Source organism: Nomascus leucogenys, chromosome 12 (genome assembly GCF_006542625.1).
Source record: "Nomascus leucogenys isolate Asia chromosome 12, Asia_NLE_v1, whole genome shotgun sequence".
Lineage (NCBI taxonomy): Eukaryota > Metazoa > Chordata > Mammalia > Primates > Hylobatidae > Nomascus > Nomascus leucogenys.
In genome coordinates this window covers 80,510,484-80,530,045 of record NC_044392.1, presented here as the reverse complement: position 1 = coordinate 80,530,045, position 19,562 = coordinate 80,510,484, and the positions used below count along the sequence as shown (strand labels likewise).

The 19,562-nt window shown below is 40.1% G+C and overlaps 1 protein-coding gene across 6 annotated transcripts in view; it reads right to left on the bottom strand.

Moving 5' to 3' along the window:
* ARHGAP29 (Rho GTPase activating protein 29) overlaps positions 1–17,704 on the bottom strand; it is a 74,178-nt gene extending 56,474 nt beyond the window's left edge. For 2 of the 6 annotated variants that reach the window (XM_012500323.2, XM_030825026.1), the window contains exons 1-2: positions 9,329–9,661; positions 3,309–3,545 (exon numbers count right to left, since the gene is read on the bottom strand). In XM_012500323.2, the coding sequence (XP_012355777.1) occupies positions 3,309–3,513 (205 nt within the window). In that variant the 5' untranslated portion in view covers positions 3,514–3,545; positions 9,329–9,661. Of the gene's footprint in view, positions 1–3,308; positions 3,546–9,328; positions 9,662–17,506 lie in introns of those variants that run through there. The other 4 variants (XM_030825025.1, XM_030825023.1, XM_030825027.1 and 1 more) reach the window with 4 other exon arrangements.
* Between the last annotated feature and the right edge of the window lie 1,858 nt (positions 17,705–19,562).

The following is a 19,562-nucleotide window of genomic DNA, read 5'->3' as shown; positions in this document are numbered from 1 at the left end:
TATGAGGTCAGCATTATTTTCTTTATATATAATATAAGGGTGATACACTCTTAAATTAGAAAGCATCTTTTAAAAATAAGAGAACTTGACTAGTTCATCTGAAATTGGTCATACATTTTTATCTTCCTTTCCAACCTATTTAAAAACCAAACCAAAAAAAAAAAGAAAAAAAGAAAAACAAGGCACCATAGTCACAAACCAAAATATCCATTTTAAAATAGTACTATATAATGAAAAAGCTATAAGAAATTATTAGACTATTGATTTTCCCTCAAATATATTTTTAAATGGCAGTTAATATTTCTAAGCACTGAGTAGCAGAACAATTAGATATTTTATACTATTCTTTCTAGCCCAATTAAAAAGCCTTTACATTTTCCACATTCCCAGATTTTGAGCTTGAGTGATATCCCACATGAAAATGGGGAGGTATGTCACAATGGCAGACTTTAAAAATTATTATATAAACTTGAAAAGCACTTATGAATCTGTTATTTAGAATTTAGAACACATTATTCCATGGGGAGGAAACCATAAACCTGAATTGGTACTTACACTGCACATATATTAATCTACAGTGTTATAATTAAACACAACATGCATATGCATAACTGAGTGCCTTCAGCATTTTCATATAAGATAGAACATTTACTTTGTAATTACTCCTAATGTACCTTAATGACACTGGATAGAGATCTAAAACTTCAAATTCCACATCTGCTACTTGTATAAGACTACAAGGTTACCTCCTCCTGGAGGTTAAGTAATGGAAAGAGAATTACCAAACTCTGTCACTTAACTTACCCCTCAAGAATAGAATATTTTCAGTCCTCTAATCTTCCACATTAAGCTCTCTATTTTAATTTGTAAATTTGAAAATCAGAGATAAACTGTATACATATCTTAACCCTGTTGGGAGTACAGAGCTCTTTGGCAGACATTTATATTTTTTCTAATCAGTTCCTCAATGACGATTACAATATGAGCTTCATATTCTCACTTGGGAAATGTTCATTAAATTTTCGTTAATTTGTTTTCATATAATTTGAAAACAAATACTTGCTGTCTTCTTAGGAATAAACTGCCAACATTCAGAACAATGTATAATCTCCAACTCTAATCAAATTTTGAATCGCAGATTTGTAAAACTGATAGCATCTGGCACAAGTGCCTCATTCTTAACAAAAAAGTAAATGAATTAAGCCACATTCCAAAGCTAGTCAGTAGAACTAGGCCTAGAACCTAAATTCTGATTCTCTTTTCAGAGCTTTTGCTGCCATCCTTCACTACCAGTTTAACCAAACCGTATGCTGGCCATTATTTATCACCAGTAAGATGTTGATGAAATCACATGAGTTATACATACATCTCATCTGTGAAACGGAGCTAAAGGTACCTGCCTTTGAGGGGACTGGGTGATTAAACTTGTTTGTATGACAAAGTACTCTGTAAAATGAAAAGTGCCATATACAATTATATATCATTTCTAACTATTTGGGGAAAGTAAAATGTGGCCATAAACCAATCATGAAGCTGTTTATCTAAGACTAGCCTCAACCTATGATTAAACATCAGAGACAAAAGTCAAGTGACTGCACATTAGTGCTTCAGAACAGATAAAAGTTATTACAGAGAAAATGGTATTCTGATTAAACCAAAAGATGATTTAATTGTATATCTACATTTTTTATTTTTAAGAGCTGCCTTTTCAGCTTAACAATTAACAAACGTGAATTAAAAGGTAATAAACAATGCCAAAAATATGGCATCTTCCTCTTATGTACTGCCTCATTATGTAAAATGAAGATTTTTAAGAGATATAAATCTTTTAAGGAAAATAACTAAAAACAAATAGAAATCCCAACTAGAAATCTTATTTATACTAATAAAAATGCATTTAAATTGATGCATTAAATAAAATCAGGTTTTACACCTTAAATCAAGGTAAATGACTTGTCAACTAATACATCATTTTAAATTTCACCTTAAAAATCAACCCAGTTAATGAATTGTATATCAAGAAGTATACATTTTATTGTTTATAAATTTAAAAAATTAACCTAGTTAAGAACAAATTGTTATTACAAAGCTATGCTTCTTTAAATAAATGGCAAATTTATCATTTTGGTAAATTTACTACCATTATAATACTTAATGTATTTAGGATATCTTTCAACAATAACTTTAGGTAACTTTACTGCCATTTAATCATCCACAATCAGACTTCAAAATCAAGCTATTAAAATGAATGGGAATATGAACAACTTTTCTAATATTTATACATTCTCAAAAGAATCACTTATGTGATTGTTGTTTTAAGGAAAACTCAAATATTACAATTTTGAGGCTTCAATTCCAGTCATTTTGGGCATTTCAACCTGAAAATAACAGATTACAAATAAACTCTTAAATTTAGTACAAGCACAAGATACAATTTTAGTTTTTCAAAATGTCCATCAGAAAATAAGTATTTAACCTATATACATATAGAGAAATATTTATTGAAATCTTACAAATTTCTATAAAGTCCCAAGAGGTCTCATATAAATAACACTGAGAATCTTCATTTTTATATCTAGACATACCATTATGAATATGGAAATGAAACTGCCATTTAGCACAAAAGAATAGGAGCTGTTTTTGTAACTATTTATTATCCTTGCCATCAAATTTAGACCTAAGAGGCACTAAACATTGAAAGACAGGTACTAAGAATAAGCCAGAGATATACAATCTTTTACTTTAGGGGAACAGAGTCTCATGCTCTATTATCCATTTCTAACCAGACAGAGAATTCTGTGATTAGCCCTTAATTCAAGATGTTACAGATCGGCAAAACAGAATTAAGTCTGATTTTTGTTAAAAAGAAAAAAAAGTCTTAAATGCAGTCATTTCAGATACCAAAACTTCATCTGAAATGTGGAAAGGTGAATTTAGGTAACAACAATGTAAATTATAAACATTAGTCTGCTTATTTAAGACCAATCAATGCACTGTGTTACCATTAACAAAAAGGTTAAAATTCCAATGATCTCAAATTTTCCTACGTCAAATGGACCCAACCACAGGAATCAAAGATATTTTTCTTTTCTGTATTTTTATTCCCTCACACTGAAGTTTCTATTAGGTACTACACTATTATCTGATTATAGTTTACACTGTAACCATCAAAGATTTGGGGAAAAAAGCACTAAAATAACTAAAGCAGAATACCCTGTTCCTACCACCGTGTATGAACTTATCTGCTAGGCCAGCATTTAAAATTTTACAAACTATCCAGTAAGAATGCTAATAGAAATGTGACAAACCTGAAAATATGGCTTCTTTCAAATATAGTAACATGTGGGAGAACTTCCTGATATCATTCACCAACTCCTTGATGTAATTCGGATCAAAAATAGAGTTGGAACTTAAGGACTTGAGCCCCATTTCAGAAGATGTAACATCAGTAGAGAGTTGGCCTGATGCCCAAGCACGTTTTTTCTTTGTCTTTTTCTGTTTGTGAGCAATCATCCTTTCATGTAACAGTCAGAAAAACTGAAATCCTTAAGGGGGCAAGAAACAAAACAAAAACAAGCAGGGAGAGAGAAAGAAACACAAACACTAAATCAGCCAGGGAAATATTACACTAGATTTTCACAAACAGCCCACAGCCCACCTTGGTATCCTATTTTTAAATTTTTAAAAATCAAAAATCAATAATCAATCACTGTATTATTGATAATGGCAGTTTCCACTTATTAAATGCCAGTAATTCTGACAACTCTGACATGCAAACTACTGTTCTTTACATTTCACAAATGGGGAACCTGAGGTTTAAAGGTTAAAAATTTGTCTAAGCTCTCAACTGATAATGAACTAGGACTTAAACCTGTATCTGCCTTGATGCCAAAATCCATGCTCTTAATAACTTCCTCTTGATTCCTAAGGTACAGAATTTTATTTAATTGTAAAAGTTGTTCTGAAACATCACTTAGTAGAAGGTCATATTCTCCTTCCATGATATCACCTTCAAAAATAAAGATGAGATATGGGCTTTGAAAAAAGAAATACCTGTTTTTAAAATCCTCTTCTGTCACTTACTATATGATCTACTCATCTCTTTACTTCAGTATGCTCATTTATAAAATGGGAGTAACATCCTGACAACACCTATCTCAGGAGATTATTGCAGGGATTACATGACGCGATGATACAGAAGTGTCAAGAACATAAAAGTTCAATTACAGTTAGTTTTTCCTAATAATGCATATATATACACATACACAGACACACACACATGACATATCCTGGGTTACCAAGTCTCATCAAGGATATTTCTTTGTTGAAAACAATTTACAAGGGTACCCACTAATCTGACATACTCTGACTGGTTAAATAAATAAATGTATGATCATCAGAGCAATATTTCTGATAATCTCAGGATGGTAGTAAAAACGTAATCTTTTGGTATGAGAAAAATTTAGATTTGAATCCTGGCTCTAATATTTTCTAGATATGTGACCAGTATCATTTATTTACAGGCTTGTGTGAGGATTAAAAGGGATCACAAAATTAGAAGACTTCATATGTTAAAACACCTAATACTGGCACATAGCTGGAACTCAAGAAAATCATAGTTATTTTCTTCTTCACCCTCATTTTACCTTTCCAGAATTCAAAGTTCTAATCTTGTTTGTATCTCTGGAAATCAAAAAGGAAATAACTGGAGGAATTAAATTAACTCACATTTTATTATTGACACTTTTTCTCAAGTATTTTGTCTCGAATATTTGGCTACTTTAAAAATGGTAGATGACTAAGGACTTCTATAAAATTTACAGTAGAAAGTTTTTTGGGTTTTTTTTTTTTTTTGAAGGGGGAAGGAGTTGAGTCTGGGTCTCGCTCTGTCACCCAGGTTGGAGTGCAGTGGTCTGATTATAATAGCTCACTGCAGCCTCAAACTCCTGGGCTCGGGCCATGTGCCCGCCCCAGCCACCCATGTAGCTGGGACTCCAGGGGCACAACACCACACCTAGCTAGCTAAAAAAAAAAAAAAAATTTTTTTTTTGTAGAGACACAGTTTCACTCTGTTGCCCAGGTTGGTCTCAAACTCTTAGGCTCAAGTGATCCACCTACCTCAGCCTACCTAAATGCTGGGATTATAAGCATGAGCCACCACGCCTGGCCCACTAGAAAGTTTTATGTAATATCCGTTTCTAGTCGTATGTAAGATATATTATTGTATCATTTACTCCTTCCTATATCTCACCCAACTCCATAGTTCACTTTTCTTTCTGATCTACAGGGTTCTCTAATCAACCCACTTCTCTCTACCGCTACCACACTAGTGAATTACCATCATTTCTTTTCTGAGCTACTATACTACTTTCCTAACGATCTATCTGCATCCATTCTTGTCTCATCACAAATGTAGTGAGTGAACGTTTCGAACATAAATCTCATAATGTCATTTCTCTGCTGAAAACACTTCCAAAGGACAAGTGAGAAGCTATCATGCTCTATAAGACTCAACATGAGATCTGGCTCCTACCTACCTGTGCAATGTCATATGGAGACACACCTGCTGGCTCTCAACACTCCTGCCACACACACACCTCCTTCTCATTCTTCCAACAGTATTTGTTTACGATGACTCTTACCAGGAAATAATTTTACATAATGAGCCAGTATACATGTTAAGTGTATTATGTTTGTGTGTGGCACGGCTTCTGGGTAAGGCTCCACGGGATGTATGTGAGTTTTTAAAAATCCCATCCCATTTCATTTTTAAAAATGCTGGGTGCAACTCACCAACTTGGTTTCATACACGTAATAGGTCACGGGCCTACAGTTTGAAAAACACCAACTGTTCAGCTCAGTGTCCTGTCTATATGTAATTCTATCTGCCTGGAATATTCCTTCTCCTCTGTTTACTCATTCTGATCTCAGCTCAAAGCTTACCTCCTCAAAGAAACGTTCCTGGACCATCCCCATCCCCCAGCAAAACCACTACCACCAAACCAGAGTAGAATCTCCTGTGAGATGTTCTATAGTATCCTCTACTTTTCATCACTGCTCATACCACAGTTCAAATAGATCATGTCTTCCTAGCTAGACTATAATCTCGTGGAAATCGAGACCATGTATGTCTGTTTGCTAACCATGTGTTCTCTGATCACAGCACAATGCTTGGCATATGAGGAATGAACCACTTAGAACTATCTGCAGATAGGCTTATAAACTTATAAAGTTTCAATTAATTTTTATAGAAACAAAAATAACTGGGTTGTTGCAATGTTTTGAAGTGAAAATATAAATTTTTAAAAAACTCTCTAAAATGGTATGTTTCAAAAAGAAAAGCATATGAAGCTGAAGGAATATTACATAAAACTGAAATCAAAGTTGGATTTCTATTATTGCTCCTCCTGATTATTAAACTGGGGACCCCACACTTTATAATTTTTAAAGTTTATTCACTGTTCTTTTGTCAATCTCCAATTATTTCTGAGAATCTAACTTCTACATTTAAACTAGTTTCAAACCTATCTAACATTAATCCTTATATGTGTACATCATTTCTAAAATGAATCTAGGGCAATTTTTGAGCATTATTATTATATCTAAGTCTTCCTTCCCATCAACAAAAACAAAACAGAAATTCAAAGTGTCTTGTTTGGGCAGCTCTTTTACAAATCACTAACCAAAATGCCTATTAGCCTAACAAAACATCACTCTTGCAGTTTACTTAATAAAGTCATTCTGTTTAGTTATGACAGCTTTTAAACTTAGTAAATTAGAAAATTGGTCACTGTCACTGGTAAAGATGGTTACAAAAATTAAAGACATTAACACAATTTACCTATTTTAGCAGAAATAATTTACTTTAAGTAACCACATGTAAAATAGTAACCCAAACTTTTAAAGTGTTTCAAAACTGCTGGAACATTTTTAGACAAGACTTAAAAAATCTGCAAAAAACAAACAACAGCAACAACAACATCAAACACATGGCAAGGAGAAGAGGAACTCTTCTCCTCTTATAAAAAAAGATTATACCCTACCTCTAGCCAGCATTATAATGATTAATGTGCTGATTTTGTTATATATTACTACTTTTCATATTCCAGAGTAAAAAAGGAAACATTACAATTGAAAAAACGTTTAAAATAACAAACTTAACCCAAGCTTTCATAAATCAACTATGATAATGAGAAGCTGAGACAATATACACTTTCCAAGATCATATACACTACTTTCTCATGTGCTAAAATGAATATTCTCTTGTTGGCAGTAACATAAAACGTGGTTACTAACAGACTGCAACGGGCAACTTAATTAGGTAATGATGCATGCAAAGTACTTAGCAGAGTGCTTGGTTCATCATAAAGATGAACCATAAAGAAAAGTCATTATTACTAGCAGTGCTTTATTGTGGGAAATTGTTTTTGAACAAGATGTGGCTTCACTACAATACATTGGTGGATTGTGAGCAAGAAATACAGGACTGGAAACAATTGTAGAAACTCAGCTGACTCTGTGGAAACCTACTAAAAGCTTCCAAGTGAAATCTGAACTGTGCAAATAGACTGTTGTGCAAAATATTTGTGACACACTAATTCTGGTGCATCTCTTTCAACTTCAAACCAACAACATTAAAAACATGTATTATCCACTTCTCAAAGAATTCTGTAGCAAGTAGAAAATTACTGTGCAAAACCACTTTCATTGTATGTTGTAAATCTAAGTATTGTGTGCATTAGAAATGCAGACACAAACTTCCTATCCCCCACGACTTCAGGAGCCTGTGTCAATCAAATGTCCGCTGCCCCACGCATACCCCCTGCCAAATGCACATTACGGCAGTAGTTTCATTTTAGGCTCTCTAATTGAAGTGTAAAACTGCCCCAAATATCTATACTTACTATTTCCCATTTTACCATTTCTTCTTGAGGAAAAATTGCCAGATATTTCAGAAATCTGCTATTTTAGCACAATTTCAGATTTGGCAAGAATCTACTTTAAGATGCTAAAAAGATTAGATGAGCTCATCCTGAAGCGATGATTAAATCTTCATGGTTTTAAAAAGCACTCCCCACAAAAACAGAATAGGGACATGTGAGAAAGAGTTTTATCAATACTATGCAAACAATTTTTAAAGGAAGGTATGCAATACACATGCACTTCGTTTCTGTACAGTTTGAACCTAGCACGCTTTAAAAAGAGGAAGCTGCCCAGCATCCCACGCCTCCAGAATGTCTAGCATTCCTGGCAGGCAGTGCTCTCCTTTGACCAGCCAAAACTACCCTTTGCCAAAGAGCAAGTTCCGCATCTAAGAATTTAAATAAAGAGGGAAGAATGGAGCAACCAAAATGGACAGCCGACGTTGGTAACGACGGACAAAAGATAAACCATAGACAAGAGATACAGTCACAGAGACAGATGGAGAAAAGGGAAGGAGAGCTCAACTCCTGCCATTAGCAGGTAATATCCTGCCCTCCGAAAACATCTGGGGCCAATACCCTCTCAGAAACAGTTTTTAAAAGATCAACATAGAGACAGACAAGAGGCTCGTCAGTCACGAGGGCTCCACCTTGAAACGTCCAACTCCAGCTCACCAGTCCAAAAAACATTTTCTTTAATTAAAACTGTCAAACCCCAAAACACGTCCACAATTGAACTGGGACAAACCTCTGAGACTGAGGAAAACTCTCAACGAAAGACACAGACCAGGAGAAAATGCACCACGGAAATCCTAAAATATCTCAGGAATGAGAGCCCAACTGGAGTGAGGGCTGCAGTCAGGGCAGGTGGGAGCGGGACTAGAATCCAGGCAGGAACACAGACCCATACTGGTCAGGAGCACGGATTCCGGAGCAAAAGCGCCTGGGTTTAGGTCCTGACGCTGCCAACCACTAGTCTGTGTGCTTGGGCAGGTTTTTAACCTCGGTTTCCCCGTGTGAACCGAGTCGAACAATCATGGAGTGTTCTGAACATTAAAAGAGTCAAAATGTGCAAAGCCTTCAGAACAGCAGGCGGACCCGTTGTACGCGATGTGTGCTAACTTTACGATCGTCACCGTCAGCTCCCGGCCACCGCTGGCGTCCTCCCCAGCTCGTCCGCGCCTCCCTCGCCAAGCGCGCCCCTAGCCCCGGCCGGACCCTTCCCGAGGACGCCAGTCCTGGCCCGAGGGCACCCGTTCCCAGCGCAGCCCGCCACCGCTTCCGCTCGGGGCCGCCCCGCGGGCCTCCCGGACCCTGGACGGCAACTCGCGGGCGCTCGCGCGGGCGACCCCAGCCCGGAACCACGACCGCCGCGGCCGGAGCGAGCGCCACCTCCTCACACTCACCACGGCGCTCCATCTCGCGTCCCGGACGCGGACGCCCGCCCCACACCTACGGCCGCAGCCACCGCCGAGGGCTGGAGTTCGCCGCCCCCATCCCCCACGGCCTGCGGACGCCCGGCCAAGCCGCAGCCGCAGCCACAGCCACAGCCACAGCCACAGCCACAGACACCACCACCACTACAGCCGCCGCCGCCCCTGCAGCTACCGCCGCGGCCGCGCTGGCCGCCCGCCCCGCCCCCTGGAGCCCAGCCCATTGGCCCGCGCTCCCGGGGGCGGGGCCGGCGGCTGCCGCAGGTCCGGACCGCAACTAGCTCGCTGGCAGAACACGGCGGTCAGCTGCGCCCGGCCGGACGCTGTCCTAGCATCACGGGCTGCGTTGGCCGCCCTTTTGGCTTGCAGGGGGCAGGCAGAGCGACTCTGAGAAAAGTCACCTAAGGACTAGATGAGGCTAATGGCCAGATGAGCAGCTACATTTCTTATGAGGCACTTCTGTGCATCGCCGTTTTCCTCCCTCTTCCAGGGATTAGGGCCTGGGAAAGGGCGCCACACGTCTGAATGAAGAATGAACTCCTCAAAACCAGCCATCTACTCTGCCCCTCTGCCCTCTGTGGAGGGTAATATTTTCCACTTAGACCTATCTCTATTCTATTTTTTTTTTTTTTTTTTTTGGAGACAGAGTCTCGCTCTGTCGCCCAGACAAGTCCAATGGCGTGATCTCGGCTCACTGCAACCTCCGCCTCCCGGGCTCAATTGATTCTCCCACCTCAGCCATCTGAGTAGCTGGGATTATAGGCACCCACTACCACGCCCACCTAATTTTTGTATTTTTAGTAGAGGCAGGGTTTCGCTATGTTGGCCTAGCTGGTCTCGAATTCCCGACCTCCCGACCTCAGGTGATCCACCCGCCTCAGCCTCCCAAAGTGCTGGGATTAACAAGCATGAGCCACTGTGCCCGGTCCTTTCTTTCTTAGTTGCACTTTCAAACTCACTTCATAATCAGAGAAAAAAAAAAATTCTGAAAAAGATGGAATAATTATAGCAAGCAGGGCTAGAAAGCACATAGCCCCCATATCACACCACTCACTGGAACAAACGATGGCACTTACCTCAGTGCTGGAACATTCAGAAAGAACTCATAGAGAAACAGAGGAAAAAACACAGGGAGGGAGACTGTGGGTAGTGCTGGGGTCTGAGAGAAAAATGACCACACAGGGGAGAAACAGAAAAAGACACAGGAGAATGTGCTGAGGAAAAGTGGAAAGAAAATGAGGTGCAGACACAGGAAAAGGGAGGAAAACCAAGGAAGGCAGAAATAAGTGAAGGCAAAAAGAGAAAATAAGGAAGAAAAATAAAAGGAGAGACTACCCACTTAACAAACAGAAAAAGAAGTGAGCATGACAGAACCAAAAGTAGGGTAGTGGGGCAAGAGAAAAACTCATTGACAAAGAAAGAGGGACATTTTACATAGACATATCTTTGAACCCTTACAGGAAAAACAATGCTAAGAAAATATAACAAATTTGGCTCCTCAGGTGCTACTTAGAAAAGATAAATAAGAAAACTCAGCTCCTTGGTTACTTTGGCACCATACTGGATTTTTTGGACTCAACTTACACAGATTTTCCCCTCAAATCCCCAAAATAATAGTACCAAGGTCCTGCCACAAATAGGAAACCTCAAAAACCAAAATTCCTTCTAATCGTGCTGAAAAAGAAAAATGCACCAAGGACTCTCACCATGGAAACCAATGATGCCTGAACTGAAGCAAACTAATAAGAGGAGACAAAGGAGTCCCCAGGCCAAGAGGAGGCTGAAAAGTGCAACTACGATTCAATCATAAGTAAGGTTTTTGGAAGGAAATTTTTGAGGAAGTCCCTAAACCTCAAACACCCTCTTAAGTCTATTTTAAAATATATTATTTTGCACTTATACACCATTTCCCTTAATAAAGAGGATAGTGTTACTGACTAAAATTGAACTGGACGCATCACTGACAAAATCATGAACAAGTTCCTGATGGAGAGAGAGGGTGTATGGATGGAGGTGGGGGTGTGACAAAGAGAAAGGAGCTCACAAGGAGGAGAGAAAAGCAGGGAAAGAGAGACAAAGGGAGGTGTGAGAAGGAAAGAGAGACAACTATAAAGGAGAAAGAAAGACAAGAGGGAAAGAAGAAAGAAATATGCAGAGACAAGGGGAAGCAGAGAAAGAAAATGAGATGGAGAGAGATAAGGAAGATAAAAGAGACAAACAGAGGTGATAGAGACTACCCACTGATAGAGAAAGGAAAGAGGGTCATTTCTTGCATGCAAACAGTTCTGGGGGAAATGAAGCCAATTAGGCTCTGAGGTTGTTACCTTAAAAACATAAATATAAGAATCCAAGGCTCCTTGATTACCTGCTTCCACAATTATTTTTCAGACTTAATTTTTAAAATTTTTTCCATTAGGCCTCAAACCTAACAGTACTAATATGACGAGCAGTACTGAAGACACCTAAAAAACAAAGACTCCTTCAAACCCCACTGGAGAATGATGCACCATGGACACTCACCCACTGATGACTCAAAACTGAAGGACATCAGTGGGGGATGAAGAAAGAATTCTGAAGGCCAAGGAGAGTGGGGTTGGACAACTCTCAGGGAGCTCAAGGAAGTAAAGTCTGTCCCTCATAGCTGCTCTGGGTTATTCTTAACACCCCCTAAACCAGAACTACCTCTAAACCATCCCAAAACAACCAACTACTGTGCATAGGATCTGACACAGAGTCACAATAGTTGGCTATTTGGGAATCAAGGAATGTTACTTAGATGGTTAAATAAACTATAAGTAAGGTTGTCTAAGGGAAATTTTGAGAAGTCTCTCAATCTCAATCCTCCTCTTAAACCTTTAAAAAAATACATTATCTGCCATCCTTCATCCAGAGGATGATGACATTTGGAAATATTTGCAAAAATGGTAGTTTACTTTTAATTTAAAAGGGTTATTTTATTAATCTCCCCTGACTTGATTTTGTTTGAAGTAATTTATCACACAAATACACTTTAAATATGAAAAGCACATTAATAGATGCAATAATACCTTTCTGCAAGTCCAAAATTCTTGGTCTATAATAAAATTGTAGTGTTCAGAAAAAAAGAGTAAAACCATCAGTATATCTACCGTAGCAGTCCAATATCTTAAGTTTTTCAACAAGTTGCAGAAAAACATTTCAGGAAGCAACATATAATTTGTTTTAAATACTTGTGTTTTTACCATTTATATTACTATTGCCTCTAGTATTTTTTCATTCTCAAACAGAAATTCACATCCTCTATGATACTGTTCAAGTCAGCCATTCGGTGCAGCCTTAACTTTTATATTCCCCAAATCTTCCTCATGTGTTTTCTTCAAAATGTTTGTGGTACCAGACTGCACAGATTAGTATTCTTTCTATCTGCAGTGGTGACATTACCAGTATTGTTAATTTCACTTCATCTTCCTGAAGATAATTCTGTAGTTTAGGTAGCCTACTTTTCATAGCAGAACATGGGTCTAAAAAATTTGACAATATCTGGAGACATTTTTGGTTGTCATAACTGGGGAGGGGGATTCTACTGACATCTAGTGGGCAGAGGCCAGGGATACTGCTAAACTTCCTACACGTATAGGACTGCTCTCATCCCCAACAAAGAATTATCTAGCCCAAAAGGTCAATAGCGCCAAGGTGAAACACCCTGTTCTATATCCAACTACCACTTTATAAAAAACTGTAAGACCTAGGAACATGTTAAATTATGCCACAGTATACACCCAGAAAAAGCTGGACTGTGGGCCATTTTATAGGATAAACATGATTTCTTCAACAAATAAACTGCAGGAAAAAAGATGGAAAGAAAAATCTCTAGATTATCCTTAAAAGATATATCAAATGCAGCCAGGTGCGGTGGCTCACGTCTGTAATCCCAGCACTTTGGGAGGCCGAGGCGGGTGGATCACCTGAGGTCAGGAGTTTGAGACCAGCCTGGCTAATATGGTGAAACCCCATTTCTACTGAAAATACAAAAAATTAGCCGGGCGTGGTGGCGTGCACATGTAATCCCAGCTACTCGGGAGGCTAAGGCAGTAGAACCGCTTGAACCTGGGAGGTGGACGCTGCAGTGAGCCAAGATCACACCACTGCACTCTAGCTTGGGCAACAAGAGCAAACTCCATCTCAAAAAATAATAATAATAAATAAATAAATATATATATATATAAAATCAAATGGAGGAATAAATAAAAACAGACATACTCTTCCACTGTAGTAAACAACTAGAAAAATGGACAAAATATATATTGTTTTCAGACACTGAACTACACACAGCACTGGGCTCAGGGCTGTCATCTCTGAGAGATGGGATCATAAACAAATGAGGTGAGCCCCACAATTACCCCAACTTTTTGCCTAAAGTCACATTCTTGACCATGGCATCCTTGACAAGTTGAAGAGACAGAGATCATAGTTCCAGGAGATTGGAGTCGCCAGAATCTGTAGGACAGAGTACCAGAGACTAAGGATGTAGAAAAAGAAAGAGCTCCAGAAATTTGCATAGGGAATTTCTTAATTATCTTGCTGAACACCAAGATGCACATGTATACAGCAAAACACAACAAGGATTGGCAAAGAATTTCCAGAAAGCTATAGATGGACAATTCCCAGGTTTCCCACAGGGCTGGAAGAACTCCATATTTTCATCAGCCAGAGTAGAGAGACCTACTGAACACCCCAGGGAGATCCCAGGGCATGCCTCATAGTACATCTAACCTAGCTTTAGTGAAAACTATACTCTAGCCACACCCCAACAAAGCTTCAAAACAGGCACATTTTATAATTTTCTTAAAAGCTGATGTTTAAAACAAAGTAGTAACAATATGTTGTGGCATTTATAACATATACAGAAGCAAAATGTATGACAATAGCATAAAGGAGGAGGAAATGAAAGTATACAGTAAGGTCCTTACATTATAGGTAAAATAGTGTAATACTGTTTGAAGGTATACTGTAAGTTTAAAATATATACTCAAATCTCCACAGATAAAGTTAATTAAGCCAATAGTGGGCATAAATAGAATTTCAAAAAAATCAAAAAAAAAAAAAAGGCAGGACAAGAAGAAAAAGGAAACAACAAATGGAACAAATAAAAAAACAAACAGCAAAGTAACAGACTTAAACCCAATCATACCAATAATTACATTAAATATAAATAATCTAAACAGCCCAATAAAAAGGCAGAAATTCTCAGTGAGTAAAAACGTAAGACCCAACTACATTTTTCCTATTAAAACACAGACTTGAAATATAATGACACATATATATGGAAAGTAAAACAACAGAAAAAGACACACCATGCAAATACTAATCATAAGAAAGCCAAAGTAGCTCTATAATATAGGTATCAAAGAATTTTACCAAGGATAAAAAGCAACATTTCATAATGATAAGTGAGTCATTTCATCATAATGACAACAATCCTGAAGGCATCTGTACCTAAAAATAGAGGTCCAGAGTATGAGAAAAAAACTGAGAGAAATGTATGGAAAAAATAGACAAATCCCCAATGACAGTTAAGATTTCAGCATTCTTCTCTCAGTAATTGATAGAATAACAGAAAATCATTAAGGATCATTAAGGACATAAAATACTTGAATAGCACTATCAATCAACTTGACCTGATAGACATTTACAGAAAATTCCACAAAAAAACAGCAGAATATGCATTCGTTTCAAATGTATATGGAATATTCATAAGATAGGCCATATATGGGATAAAAAGAAGTCCCAATGAACTTAAGAGGACTGAAATCACACAGTGTATGTCCTCCAATCAAAACAAAATTAAATTTGAAACTAATAACAGAAAGATAGCCAGGAAATCCACAAATATTTGTAAATTATAAAATATAACTTTAAAATAACCAATGGGTCAAATTTCCACAAGGAAAATTTTAATATATTTTGAACTGAATGAAAATGAAAACTCATTTTCATTTTGTGGTTGTATGTTAAATGCACGTTTCCTGTGTAAGAAACTGCCAGGCTGTTTCACAAAGTGATTGTATACCTTGTATATAGAAGCATGTATTACAGTTACAGTTACCCTACATCCTCACCAACACTTAGTATTTCAGTCCAGCTGAAATTAAAATTTCTTGTGACTATTCAGTAGCATCTCATAGAAGTTGAAATTGCAATAAGCCTTTCATTTCCTCCACTAAAAATAAAAGCATCCCTCTACTTTCCCATTGGACATTCAACATACTTGGGAAACTCATGATATTATACCTTGGGCCCCATCAATATTGTCTATTGCTACCGAAGATGCAAAGGTTCTACAGGACTGTCTACCACAAAATGGGATCAGACTAAATTTTCTTAGTGAATGCTGAATGAATAAGTGATACGAGAATGAAAATTCTTTAGGGTGACTTCTGGGCATGAACTTTGTTCAATGTGGTTATACTAACCCCCGGGACCAAGAGCAGTGGCTATAAAAGCCTATGTTCCTAGGTCAGGCAAGAGCCTTTACATGTGAGGAAGTGAAGGTGCTTACAACTGAGGTAGATATTCTATTCTAAGGAGGTGAGGGGAGCAGTAATGACCAACCACTATACATTCTTGGGCAGCGCTTTTCTACATCTCAGCCAAAGTTCTATTTCCTGCCAAACTGGGGACTGAAACATTTTCTACTCAGGCCTATTCTATTTTCTTCAAGTTCACTCTTAAACTCTTCTCAGAATCATCAGACAAGAACTGTATACATACTGTAAAGCTCATGAAGCTTAAGCATCAGGGTTGCTCACTTACACAGTTCCTGTAACAAGGAGGCATTTTGAAATGGGCCTTTCTGGCAAACTGCGTAAAGAAATCACTACAGAAAGGGACCTAATCTCCAAGACTCCCATAATTTTGTTGTGATTCACTCATTCGGAATATTCACTTCCATATCTAATTTTGAAGTATTTTTCTTGAAAGGGGAATCTCCTCTCCCAAACTGAATGAGGAGGAAGCAAAGCTAATTCCCAAAGATTAATAAAGAAAAAGGTAAATGTAGAACAAAAAGCTACTTAGAACTTTCATAAAACGTCTCCTAACATTCCCCTTCCCCCCGCCAACCCCTCCACCCCCCGCCCAAAAAAGATCCATCTTTAGAAAACAGAGGATGTCAAAGATCCAAAAAACACAATGTGGAACGCCACCCTTGGTCTTTAAAGAGGGGTGGTGGTGGTCAAAAGGTGAGATAAACTCGGACATATTAGAAGGGCTGAAAGACAAGGGAGGAACGTCCTTGGCTGCTCTGTTTAAACCAAGGCAAGATCCCCCCTGGGAACACCAGGTTTCTATCACAGACCGGGTCCTGGGGACACCTAGGGAAACAAACGCACAGGGGTCCGCTCTCTAGGTGGTAGCTGCAATCTCCCAGCTTGTCCCTTCCTATTTTGCAGAGCACACGACTTGCCCTAGAGCCATGGCTGGGAAAAGATGAAAGGGCGAGACCGGGCAGTAATGAGTGGGGTGAGAGAAGAGGAGGAGTAGGGTGGGAGGGAACGACAGAGACGCTCCAGAAGGGGTACACGGTGAGAATGCGCAAGACGGTGCTTTACAACCTTAGATCTCCCTCCCCCAAAGTAATAAATAGCCAGGGTCTAGGTGAGGTGGAGTGCAATAAGAAAAAGTAAATATGGAACATGAGATGTCTGTTTTACTCAGCCTCTGCATGTGTCAGACTGAAATTTCAGAAGACGTCACCAAACTTCCAAAAAGCATCCCCAGTGAGAAAGACGGACTTGAGACCCGGTGAAGAAAACCAATGGGGTAAGGGTAAAGGAGCCCCTGAATTCCGCAGTGAGACGATGAGGGCTGGTGGCTAGCAAAGGGAGCGGGGCTGAGACACGCTCGGGGGGTCCCGTAAGGGGAGGAAAGTCCACCCGGCCAGCTTCTTCCCGGCTGCCCGCCGGCGTCACACAACTCGGAGCGCGTACCCGGGGTCCGCGGCCTACCCGCAGCGCCCGCCCGCGTCCTCTCGCTCGTCCGCGCCTGCCTCGCCGGGCGCGCCCCCAGCCCCGGCCGGACCCTGGACGGCAACTCGCCGGCGCCCGCGCGGACGACCCCAGCCCGGAGCCACCACCGCCGTGGCCGAAGCGAGCGCCACCTCCTCACACTTACCACGGCGCTCCATCCCGCGTCCCGGACGCGGACGGCCGCCCCACACCTACGGCCGCCGCCACCGCCTAGGGCTGGAGCTCGCCGCCCCCATCCCCCACGGCCCGCAGACCTCCGGCCAAGCGGCAGCCGCAGCCACAGACACCACCACCACCACAGCGGCCGCCGCCCTTGCAGCTACCGCCACGGCTGCGCCGGCCGTCTGCCCCGCCTCTTGGAGCCCAGCCCATTGGCCTGGCCCGCGCTCCCGGGGGGCGGAGTCGGCGACCGCGGCAGGTGGGGGCGGCTGCTGGTTCGCGCGCTGATCGCGGCGGTCAGCTGCGCCCGGCCTGAAGTTGTCCCGATATCGCGGGCCGCGTCGGCCGCCCTTTTGACTTGCAGCGGGGCAGGCGGAGCGACTTAGAGGAAAAGTGATTTTTTGTACCCTCCTGCAGGGAGCAGGTTCTCTGTCCTTGTTTAATTAGACATTTCTCAGGTGGACACTTTGAATTCCTTCCAGTCAAGACTCAGGTGTTCAACTTGTTTTGTCGGCCGTCTTCCTCCACCATCCTTCTCCCATTCAAAACAAAAGTACATTTTGTGCTTAACTTTAAAACTCCTCCCACTCTTTTCTGTCTTCAACTGATTGTCACTTTCAGCAAACTAAATAAATTACTCAAAACATCAGCTATTATACAGTCCCCGACACATGGCAGGTGCTCAGTAGATGCTAGTTGATTGCATGTCCCCTAACCACGCTACCTGCTTACCATTAAGTGCTCCTTGAGTCATGGGACTGATCAACACGGTGGGGGAAGCCGCAACCAAAATAAAACATTTATCTAGATGTTGGATCACACATCATATCATGTTTGGAGGAAAACAAAACACTGCATTTATATATAATATATATTAGTAACACTTACCAACTCTACTAAGAATACCTTTCCTGTCACCTGTGCTGACACATAAGCACTCCATGAATATTAGCTGATTAATGGGTAAAATTATGGAAAGGGAATTTGGAAAAATCACTTAATGGCATCTTCCCTTTAAATATTTTTCAAAAAGATTAAATATCTGTCATATTCTTCACCCTTCTTCATTAGGAGAAATATATTTGAAAACATTCTCAAAGAAAGATGGTAGTTTTTGGTTTTGTTTTGTTTTAGAGAGAAACAGGGCCTTGCTCTGTTCTCAGGCTGGAGTGCAGTGGCACAGTCATAGCTCACTGAAGCCTCGAACTCCTGGACTGAAGGAATACTCCCATCTCAGCCTCCTGAGTAGCTGGGACTACAGGCTCGTGTCACCACACCCAGCTATGTTGTTTATTTTTATGTTTTGTAGAGATGGAGTCTTCGCCATGTTGCCCAGGCTGGTCTCAAACTCCTGGCCTCAAGGGATCCTCCTGCCTCATCCTCCCAAAGTGCTGGGATTAGAGGCGTGAGCTACCACACCTGGGTCATTTTTATAAGTAAATATGATTATTAACTGAGAAAGAGTGAATGTCAAACATCTGCTATGTGGGACAAATGGCTGTGTTTGGCAAAGAAACTAAAAAATAAAGGGCAATATCTCCGCCAAATCCTCTAACACTGACTCAGCATGTGCCCTGAATCATCCTTATAAGCCAACTAGGTTTTTTACCTATAAATGTTTCTTCATTCAAGTGGCTCATGATCATGGTTTTGGAGGACGAGGACTAACAGACACACAAACAAGAAATCAAAGGCATAACTGGATAGTGCATTAATAATAAAGCATGTATGACAGATGATGTGGTATTGATTACAGTATATATTAACACATATCCATTCTGCTTATTGAAATATTTTTCATTCCTTCCATGACAGAGAATCCTGCCTCTGCTCTGAAGCCTTTCTGTTCGCTCCAGTGAAAATTAGTCATCCACCAGGCGCAGTGGCTCACACCTGCAATTCCAGCACTTTGGGAGGCCGAGGTGGGTGGATCACTTGAGGTCGGGAGTTCGAGACCAGCCTAACCAGCATGGAGAAACCCCATCTCTAGTAAAAATACAAAAAATTAGCCAGGCATGGTGGCGCATGCCTGTAGTCCCAGC